Source organism: Myotis brandtii, unplaced genomic scaffold, assembly GCF_000412655.1.
Source record: "Myotis brandtii unplaced genomic scaffold, ASM41265v1 scaffold152, whole genome shotgun sequence".
Taxonomy (NCBI): Eukaryota; Metazoa; Chordata; class Mammalia; order Chiroptera; family Vespertilionidae; genus Myotis; species Myotis brandtii.
This window is the reverse complement of record NW_005355502.1, coordinates 996999-1007750: the sequence shown is the minus strand read 5'-3', so window position 1 is coordinate 1007750 and position 10752 is coordinate 996999. Positions and strand designations below refer to the sequence as shown.

The 10752-nt window shown below is 42.3% G+C and overlaps 1 protein-coding gene across 1 annotated transcript; it reads left to right on the top strand.

Moving 5' to 3' along the window:
• The first annotated feature begins 829 nt into the window (after positions 1-829).
• On the top strand, positions 830-7387 carry THUMPD1 (THUMP domain containing 1). Its single transcript, XM_014535855.1, has 4 exons — positions 830-880; positions 1104-1278; positions 2217-2465; positions 6429-7387. The coding sequence occupies exons 1-4, from the start codon at positions 830-832 to the stop codon at positions 6845-6847; spliced, it is 894 nt and encodes a 297-aa protein (XP_014391341.1). The 3' UTR covers positions 6848-7387.
• The last annotated feature ends 3365 nt before the right edge of the window (positions 7388-10752 follow it).

Genomic DNA, 10752 nt, shown 5'->3' with positions numbered 1-10752 from the left:
GTCGCGGAGCGGGTGGAGTCGGGCGGGAAGTGCTGCGGTCCTGCATTTGCTTCGGTTGTTAAGCGGCGGCCCCTACCTATAGGCTGCTCCCTGCCGCCCAGGCTTGTGTTTCTGGGTTTCTCAGAGACATTTACTCCTCACGACCGCCTTGTGAGTCCTGTTGAGGAGGACCCGAGGGTTACGTAGGCGATGGAGGTGGCCACGGTCCCGGGAAGTTCGCCGCACGGTTTGCCACGTGGTGCCGCTGTCTGAGCACCTTGGCTGCAGTAATGTCTGTCCTCAGTAGTAGCTCTGAAATAGTGGGTTTAGTATTCGTGCTAGTTATTTCTCAAATGCATGTAGAAACACATTTTCAAAATAAGAACTCTTCCACCAGTAGCACTTCAAATGTAATTGCCCCGTCGCAGTTTGCAAGTCATATTCTTGGCTTAGATCCGGACTAACACATGTATGGACACACCCCAAGAGTTCAATGAAGGGGGCTGGTCCCCGGGGGCTCTGGGGCTGGACACGGCATGTCATTTTATTCTGCTGACTTAGTTGACAAAGAATAATGGTAGCACTTTTTAAGGGTGACTAAAAAGTTGCTTATGTCCATAAACTACCTCCTGGTGTAGGGTAAAGGCCCCAAAAATGTGTACACTTACTAGTGCCCGCTGGGCAACTCCATTGATGGGGCGGAGGACTGGGCAGGCAGTGCTGTCCTTTCTACACCGGCGCCGAGAGCAAGTGCCTGGGATTGTTTCCTGTTCTCATTAGAACACGAATAACCGTTTTCAATTCCACAAGGACATGGTCTCGTCTCACCCAAGGGAGAGTGTCATTAGGCATGAAGGTGTCTAGGGATGGGATGAAGGGCCACCCTGGAGTGATTGATCTGGTGAGCGTCTTTCTCTCTGTTCCTGACTGTTACCGTGTTTTTGGAAACATTTTCAAATGAGAAGCACCACAATCCTCATTTTGGAGGAAGTGAGGTCTCAGTATCTTAATGAAAAGGTTTGTCAGTATTGAGCTGTCTGCCACTGGGGGTTTCACATAAGCCGTTTATTACCGCTTTTCACGTGAGCTGTGACGGCATCTCTGCTCATCCGTTTTATGTAAAGTTTGCAGACCAGGACCAGCCGCCCTCAGGAGGCGAGGGAGAGGACGACGATGCAGAGGCCGCCTTGAAGAAAGAAGTTGGTGACATTAAAGCGTCTACTGAGATGCGGCTGAGAAGGTTCCAGTCAGTGGAGAGCGGCGCGAACAATGTGGTCTTCATCAGGACACTGGGGATAGGTGTGTCTGGCCACTACGCCTTTCGATGCCCGATCCTGTACTGTCTGGCCATCTCCCTCTCACAGAACACCGGCTCCCTCACCTGGTCTCAGCACCAGGCATATAGAAGGCAGAACAGGGTGGGGGACACAGCCTTGGCTCAGGAGTAGAAACTTGGGTTTGCCACTTCCTTTGCATGTCACTTTGGGTAAAACAAGTACACGCTCTGTCCAAAAGGGGCAGCTGCCACCCAGCTCCAGCCCATCTGGAATGGCTTCAGGCTTTAGGGGAAGTGGTCCTGCTAGGGCCACATCTTCTGATTTTTCAAAAGAAGTTGGAAATCTGGAGAAGTTTCTAGATTTTTAAATGCAGTTAACTAATTTAAAAGTATTGAAAGCACTGAGCAGCCCCATCAGATTTGTATATTATTAGGATGTGACCTAAGGACTACCGCTTGACCTTGTGCAGGTCATGGTCTGGGGCTCCTCTAAGGTCTGAGATCTAGATTTATGTATAAACTTAGCTTCTGGATTAATTACATCTTTTTAAGTGATTTGCAGATTCTTGTTTTGTTTTTGTAAAAAACTGCTATTTAATGTTTGTTACTTAGATAGTTGCCATTTTTATAGGAAAACAACAGTGTGGTTTTATCATTGAGTAAGTCAGATATAAAAATGTAGCTTCGCTGTCTTCGTGAACAGTTGTTTTTGGTAAAAGTAATGCTGAAGAGTTAAAATACTAGATATGGTATTGATACGTAGTAGGCATTGAAGAAATACTAGTTGGAAAGCATGGTTGGTTAGACTTATTTAAAGTTCATTATGATCACTTCTTATACTCTATTGTCAATTTATGTCACTGACAATGAAAATTCATTTTAGAGAGTTAGAAGAGGCTTTAAAATGTCTGAAAACTTAGATTCTCAACTTGTCTGTTCCGTGCTGCTTTTTCCCTTGTAGAACCTGAGAAACTGGTACATCATATTCTCCAGGATATGTACAAAACCAAGAAGAAGAAGACCCGGGTTATTCTACGAATGTTACCCATCTCAGGCACATGCAAGGCTTTCTTAGAAGATATGAAAAAATATGCAGAAACTTTTTTGGAACCCTGGTTTAAAGCTCCAAATAAAGGGACATTTCAGATTGTATATAAAGCTCGAAATAACAGTCATGTGAATAGAGAAGAAGTTATCAAAGAATTGGCAGGTATATTTCTCTTAGTGATTTTACATTGGTGTGCAAGGTAATTCTTGTTCTTGTTTGTATGAATTTTTTTTAGGAAACTCCACTCTGTTTTCCAAAGTGATTGCACCAATTTACATTCCCACCAATAGTGCTCCCTTTTCTCCACATTTTCAACAGCTCTTGTTTATTGATTTATTGATGATCCTGACAGGAGTGAGGTGATATCTAATTGTGGTGTGATTTGCATCTCTCTGATGATTAGTGACATTGAGCATCTTTTCATGTGTCTGTTGGCCATCTGTGTGTAGTCTTTGGAGAAGTATCTACTCAGGTCTTCTGCCCACTTTTTTTTTTTTTAATATATTTTTATTGATTTCAGAGAAAGAAGAGAGAGATAGAAACATCAATAATGAGAGAGAATCATTGATTGGCTGCCTCCTGCACATCCCACACTGGGGATCAAGTCCGAAACCCAGGCATGGGCCGTGACTGGGAATCAAACTGTGACCATCTAGTTCATAAGTTGACCCTCAACCACTGAGCCATGCTGGCTGGCCCCACTTTTTAGTTGGGTTGTTTGTTTTTCTGGTGTTGAATTGTCTGAGTTCTTTATAAATTTTGATATTAATCCCTTATTGGACATGTCATTGGTGATTATGCGCTCCCATTCTGTAGATTGTCTGTTTTGCTGTACAAAAATTTTTTAGTTTACTGTAGTCCCATTTGTTTTATTTTTTCTTTGTTTCCCTTGTCCAAGAAGAGGTGTCAGAAGAATATCGCTACGAGAAACATCTGAGATGTTACTCCTATGTGTTCTTCTAAGGGTTTTATGGTTTTGAGACTTTAAGTTTTTAATCCATTTTGAGTTTATGCTTACGTATGATGTAAGAAGGTGGCCTAGTTTCTTTCTTTCTTTTTTTTTTTTTTTTGCACGTATCCATCCAGTTTTTCCAGCACCATTTATTGAATAGACTGTTTTTGTCCCATTGTACATTCTTGCTTCCTTTATCAAAGATTAATTGACTGGATAGGGGTGGGTTTATCTCTGGGCTCTCTCTGATTCCGTGATCTATGTGTCTGTTTTTATGCCTGTGCCATGCTGTATTGATTTCAATGGCTTTGTAGTATAGTTTGATATTCGGTAGTGTGATACTTCCCACTTTGTCTTCTTTTTTCAAGATATCTGTCGCTGTCCTGGTCCATGTGGCTTAGTTGGTTGTAGTGTGGTCCCATGCACCAAAGGGTTGTGGGTTCACTTCCTGGTCAGGGCACATATCCAGGTTGTGGGTTTGATTCCCAGTCAGGGCGCATATGGGAGGCAGCTGATCGATGTTTCTTTGTCACATCTATCTTTCTCTTTCTCTCTCCCTACCACTCTCTCATTAAAATCAGCTAAAAAAATAAATAAAAGATTTCTGTCACTATTTGGGTCTTTTGTGTTTCCATATAAATTTTTGGATTATTTGTTCTAGTTCTGTGAAACATACCATTGGAATTTTGATAGGAATTGTGTTGAATCTATAGATTGCACGGTATGTTTCTATTTACTACTATCTTCTTTGATTTCGTTCTTTAATGTTTTATAATTTTCTGTAACCTCCTCTGTTAAATTTATCCCTAGAGCCCTGGCTGGTGTGGCTCAGTTGGTTGGATAGTCATTCCGTGCAATAGAAGGTCATGGAGTTGATTCCCAGTCAGGGCACATACCTAGGTTGCGGGTTCAACCCCCAGTTGGGGCAAGAACAGGAGGCAACTGATTGATGTATGTCTCTCACAGCCATGGTTCTCTCTCCCTCTCTCCCTCTCCCCCTCTCTCCCTCTCCCCCTCTCTCCCTCTCTCCCTATCTCCCTTCCTCCCTTCCACCTCTCTATTCCTCTCTCCTTCTCTGGAATCTACATATATAAAAGCCTAAGTGACTGTTCGACCATCCGACCGGTAGCCATGATGTGCATTGACCACCAGGGGGCAGATGCTCAATGCAGTAGCTGCCAAGCTGTGGTGACTTGGCAGCTGTGGTTCTTGGGTTACGCACCCGGAACCAGAGAGGAGGGAGCCCGATTCTAGGGTGCGTCACCCAAGAACCGCCCATTCGCAATCTGGGACCCCTCAGGGGATGTCCGAGAGCCAGTTTCAGCCCAATCCCCTCAGGCCAGGCGAGGGACCCCACCAGTGCACAAATCTGTGCACCAGGCCTCTAATCAATAAAATAAAATAAATTTATTTCTAGGTATCTTTTATGCAGTTGTAAATGGATGTGTTTTTTAATTTTCCTTTCTGATAGTTCATTATCTTTATATAAAAAAGCCTAAGCAACCGTTACAATCGGAACGACTGGTCGACCAGTCGCTATGACGAGCACTGACCACCAAGGGGAAAATGCACAATGCAGGAGCTGCCCCCTGGTGGACAGTGCACTCCCACAGCCAATCTCCTGTGGCCGGCCATCCTCCCCTGGTCCCTCCCCCCGGCCGGCTGGCCAACCTCCCGCGGCCCTCTCCCCGGCCAGCAGGCCCCAATCGGGACTGGGCGAGATGGTCCTGATGGCCGGCCAGGCCTAGGAACCCCACCTGTGCATGAATTCATGCACCGGGCCTCTAGTTGTCATATAAAAATGCAACTGATTTTTGGATGTTTATTGTGTATCCTGCTACTTTACTGAATTCATGTATCAGTTCTAGTAGTTTTTTTGTGTGGAATAGGTAGGGCTCTCTATATACAATATCGTGTCATCTGCAAATAATAACAGTTTTACTTATTCCTATCCAATTTAGATGCCTTTTATTTCTTCTTGTCGGATCACTGTGGCTAGGACTTCTAGTACTACGTTGTTTTTCCCTATTGAGTATGATGTTGGCTGTGGGTTTGTTACATGTGGCCTTAGAGATATGTTGCCTCTGTTCCCACTTTGCTGAGAGTTTTTATCATAAATGGGTGCTGGATTTTGTCAAATGCTTTTCTTGCATCTATTGATATAAAAGATTGCCCTATGACCCAGTGATTCCACTTCTGAAAATATGTCCAAAGAAGCCCAAAACACTAATTCGAAAGAATATATGCATTACCATGTTCATTGCAGCATTATTTACAATAGCCAAGATATGGAAGCAACCCAAGTGCTCATCAATAGACAAGTGTATAAACAAAACCTATGGTATATCTACATAATACACAAGGAGTACTACTTGGCCATAAAAAAGAAAAAAACTTACCTTTTGCAACAGCATGGATGAATCTAGAGGGTATTATGCTAAGTGAAAAAAGTCAGAGAAAGACAAATACCGTATAATTTCACTTATGTGGAATCAAGAACAATAAATCGAAAGAGACTCAGGTACAGAGAACAGAACGGCTGATAGAGGGGAGATGGTTGGAGGACTGGGTGAAAAGGTGAAGGGATTAAGAAGTACAAATTGGTAGTTAAAGAATAGTCACCGTGCTGTACAGTACCACATAGGGAATATAGTCAGCAGTATAATTATGAATGGGGTCGGGGGGTACTTGAAATATCGGTGGGGGTTGAGGGGACCACTCCATAAATTATATGTTTGTCAAACCACTATACTGTTCTTCTGAAACTAATACAGGATAATGTAAACTATAATTGAAAAAAATAAGTTTTTAAAGGTTTAAGGCTTACATTTTTTAGTGTAGAGAAAATATATTAAAATGTCTTTAAAATAATATCAAACCTAACTGATTTCAGTATGTTGGATATGAGTTTTTCTGATAGTTAGATATTAAGTCTTCCAAACCAAGATTGAATTTTTCTTTGGAAAATAAGTATTCTTATTAAATGTCTCAGGGTTTCATTTGCATTTATTTTTTGAAAGAGGTCAGGGTATGTAACTGAGGCCTGTGTGGAAGAGTGCACTTGTATGTGCTTTGGTTTAACAAGTCCCAGGCAGAGAGATGAAAGAATGTTTTTGTATCCTTGAAGCGTCACAGTACCCGCTCAGCCTAAGTTTTTCCTCTTTTTTCTACAGGAGTAGTAGGAAGCCTCAACTCAGAAAACAAAGTGGATCTTACCAACCCACAGTACACAGTGGTAGTGGAAATCATCAAGGCTGTGTGCTGCCTGAGTGTGGTGAAAGATTACGTGTTGTTCAGGAAGTATAATCTCCAGGAGGTGGCCAAGAGCGCTCAGGACCCGCGGCCACTCGACCCCAAGCAGGCAGCCCAAGCAGGAAATGGGGAAGAAGCTAAATTGGAAGCTGGTGACAGATCAAATCAAAATGACCCAGCAGACGGAAAAAATAGCCAGCAGGCACCGGAGAATAGTGAGGAGCAGGGGCAGGCAAAACCGGTATCAGAGACACAGGTGGCACACGAGGAAGGAGCTAAACCTGAACTTGCAAGTCAAGTCACAGAAGGATCTGAGTCAAATGAAAATGACCTCTTGTAGGGAAAAAAGTCTTGATGTTGGAGGTGAGTTTCTCTACTGGGATTCTGCGAGCTGTTGCTGGGGTTCCATATAAAATTGCTACTGAAAATGTTTTTGAACTTTCGCGCTCACAGTAATGAGCAGTGACGGAGCCGCCCTGCTGACAGTTCCTTAGAGACTGTGTCCGCCTGCCTGGCAGAGTGCAGTGGGCCCGCCACGGGGTTGAGCTGGACCCTGTGGGTGATTGGCGAGCACTATTCACAGAGGGAGTGTGGTAGGAGTGTGACATTGGCCGCTCCCTCCTGACTACCTGCCCCAGCACTGCCCACTGACTGACTGATGGGGGCGAACTTCGAGGGAAATGTTCATTCTTAGGAAGGAATTGTGTGCTGCAACTCAGTTGTCTCCTGATACTTTGTTGTAAACTGCAAAAACATGGGTCAAAAAGGTTAGAAGTGAATTGTTTTGTGAAGTTTTTGAACTTTTTGTGATTTCTTGTTTAGCTGTTACGCCCGTTTCGTATTTTATTAAAAATAAAATTTTTTGTTTATTACAAACAAATCTGATGGTCCGGTGCAACCATTTTTGAAGGCAAGGTGTGAGGTAGAAGAGGACTCTGCTAGGCATAGAACACAGACATTTCTGATCAGGTTAGTGATGAAGAATTATAGCCTTTGGAGTTACTTGAGTATATTAGTGCAACAAGGGACAGAAAGAAATTCTTTCTTTACAGTGAAAGCTACTTTCTAATGGTTTTATATGGACGTATAATCCAAGCTGTCCTATTCCAGTGTATATCATCTGGAATGCAACCTATAAACCTAGATTTTGGTCCAGCAGTTGCAACTAAATCATAGCCATTTGATAAGTAAAAGTGTTGATTATTTTAAATGATTTTTGGAATAACAAAATAGTAAAGATTTTTTGTTTAAAAAATCACATTCAGTGAAAAAGTTTAGGAAGCAAATTATCTAGTAGCAGAACTTATTCCACAAAATAAAGTCTCACATAGTTGGTAAGAATCTAATAAAACCAACATTGAAATGCTAGGGCAAGAAGTTCAAGAAATTGAAAAGATTTTACTCCAGTTTAATAAATTGACATATATCACATGATGCTAAAAAGTTTTCTTTTGTCATTAACTGCAAAGTAGCAATTTATCTGGGTTGATGAGTCAACAGATTCCAAGAATATTTTTAAATTTTATTTTTAATTTTTCAACAGTTGGCATTCAATATTTTATTAGTTTCAGGTATACAGCATAGTGGTTAGACATTCATACAACTATGATGAATGTTTGACATGGTGCAGCATTTGCAAGATTTGTAAACGATGATGAATCAGGAAAACTTTCTGCTGCTAGATGCCTTCCAAAACAAAGGCCAGTATAAATGTAATGGGTCTTCATATCTGAAAAGCAGACGTCTGTCATCTGTACTCCCGGTGCCCGTCAGTGGTTGGCTTCATGACACATTTTGCCTCATTTAAAAAAAAATGTAATGTTGATGTTGCAGCACACTGCTCTCTTCACAGAAAGGTGCTGATATAAAACATGAGATGAAAGTTTTGGATAATGCTACAAAATGGTTACTTTAGTAAAGACTTCATTTATGCAAGGATATGTTTTTTAAAGCCCCAAACTGAAACCTGAACAAAGAGCACATGACTCTTTGGAGGTGAATGACCAGAGTACAGACAAGAAAATACTGGGCCAGGTTTTGCTGAATGCTTTGAAGATGAAGAATGGTTAAGAGATATTTCTCATTGCATGAACAAACAAATATGTTTCTGCAGGGTCCTAGAGAAAAGATTTTTTCTTAAAAGTGACAAGATTCTTAGATTAAAAAGAAATGGACTCTGGAACAACCACTTGGGTTTGAGAGTGAAGAAAGTAACAAGGCTCAAGCCCCTAACTCTCCTGGAAGAACTGCTAAACCAAATTGAATAGCGTTTTCCCTCCTTTGCCTAACACTTGTGTATGGCTGGGAGAGGAACCTCTTTCTGAGTCTCAGCCTGAGATTTTGTCTGGGGAAGAAAATGAACTGCATCCTACTCTGACACTGGATTTCTGTGACATAGAGTACCCTTCAGTTTAGTGCTCTCAAACGCAGATCATGGGGGTTCCCTTAATTTGAATGTTTTTTTCAAGGGTTCCTCCAGGGCAAAACTGAAAAAAGCCGGAAGAGGCAGACACCAAAGTGGGTTGCGAAATTAAGAATATTAAGGGGCTGTGAAGTTAGCTTTTGGAGATTTAAATTTTAAAATATTTGGAAATGCCCAGCCAGTGTAGATCAGTAGTTGAGCATCGACCCATGAACTAGGGCCCTCCCTCCTCCCGGCCCCCCAAACCCTGTTTGATTGCCAGTCAGGGCACATGCCCAGGTTGCAGGCTCGATCAGCAGTAGGGGCCATGCAGGAGGCAGCCGATCGATGTCTCTCATCAATGTTTCTATCTCTATCCCTCTCCCTCTCTATCTAAAATCAATAAAAACATTTTTAAAAAAAGTTTGGAAGTTTTACAAATGGAAGTCTTCCCTCACCAATGGCTATGTTTGTTTAGGGACTAGTGAGCATGGGTTGGCAAACGACACTAGAAAATTTGGATGGGCAAGGGGAATAGACAGGGCTGCTAATGCAGGTGAGGCTGGGACTTCCCTACCTGGAATGTCAGCTCCTAATAGGTTGAAGTCAACTTGAAAGGATGATAAGAGCATTCAAAGTATCATTTTGGGGAACAGGATAGGATTCTGGTGCCTTCATCAGACTTGCTCCAAGTCAAAGATTATTTTTATTTCAACAGTGCAAGACTCTGGGACTTGGAATTAAATGGCCATACCTGCACCTGTGGAGCTGGGTTCCTTTCATTTCGTGAAAGCTGCTGCTACAGGAAGATTCGGGTGTAGTCGTTTGTTTTACTCCCCACTGTGTTTGTTTACGTTCAGGAGACCTGGGTGACCAGAGCTGACCTCCCAGCTGTAAAGGGCTGTGTTCTGTCGGAATCTGAGTTCATCCAGTAAAAGACTCGTTTTCAAGGTTACCAACTTTATTTTCACTGACGTGAGCATGTTATTCTCTAAGTGACGAGGTTCTAGGTTAGAATTGAATGCTTTCTTTAAATTTTTCTTTTTAAAAAATTATGTCAGTTTAAAAAAGTACACAGCAGTGTTGTGGTCCAGTAAACTTGTTTTGCTCTATGGCGAAACAAGCATTAAACTTGCTACTTTCAAACATGTTTCTCTAAACTTAAACATGATTTCTGAATGTTATTCTTACTTGTATTGCTTTTGGTTTTACTTGTACTGATTTTGGTACAGCCAAATATCAAGCTTGTTTTTTTATAGTTCCTGATATTTTTAGAAAAAATCAAAATAAAATTGTTCCATAAAGACTGGTCTGTACTTTTTTCTCTTTCTGCCTCTTAATACAGTGGGGCCTTGACTTACGAGTGTCCCGACTAACGAGTTTTTCGAGATACGAGCCGTCTCTCGGCTGATTTTTTGCTTTGAGTTGCGAGCTAAAATTCGGGTTACGAGCCAGCTTCAGATACCCCACCGCTAGTTAGCGCAGCAAACGTCACAGTGAACGCCACAACATCAGCCCAGCATCACGTGTCTCACTCATTCACTTTTTGATTTGACATACGAGCAATTTGAGTTACGAGCTCCGTCACGGAACGAATTAAACTTGTAAGTCAAGGCCCCACTGTAAATCTCTTGCTTTATAATAGACATATCACAAAAGATGTTTATATGTCAAATTATCCTAATATATAAAAAGCCTGGGGCCATCATGAACAAAGCAACTGGACTGATGACAACAGCAGGCTGCGTGGGCTGACCAGGCCGGCAGGGGGGGTTCGTGAGGGACGACCAAACGACCAAACAGCAGGCTGCGTGGGGCGACCAGGCCGGTGGGGGGTGAGGGGG

Bases quoted from the DNA above. Each gene is read 5' to 3' on its own strand.
- THUMPD1 (XM_014535855.1), top strand. From the start codon at position 830: ATGAAGGTGTCTAGGGATGGGATGAAGGGCCACCCTGGAGTGATTGAT. The intron at 1,279-2,216 runs GTGTGTCTGGCC...TTTCCCTTGTAG, and splicing joins CATCAGGACACTGGGGATAG to AACCTGAGAAACTGGTACAT. The intron at 2,466-6,428 runs GTATATTTCTCT...TTTTTTCTACAG, and splicing joins AGTTATCAAAGAATTGGCAG to GAGTAGTAGGAAGCCTCAAC.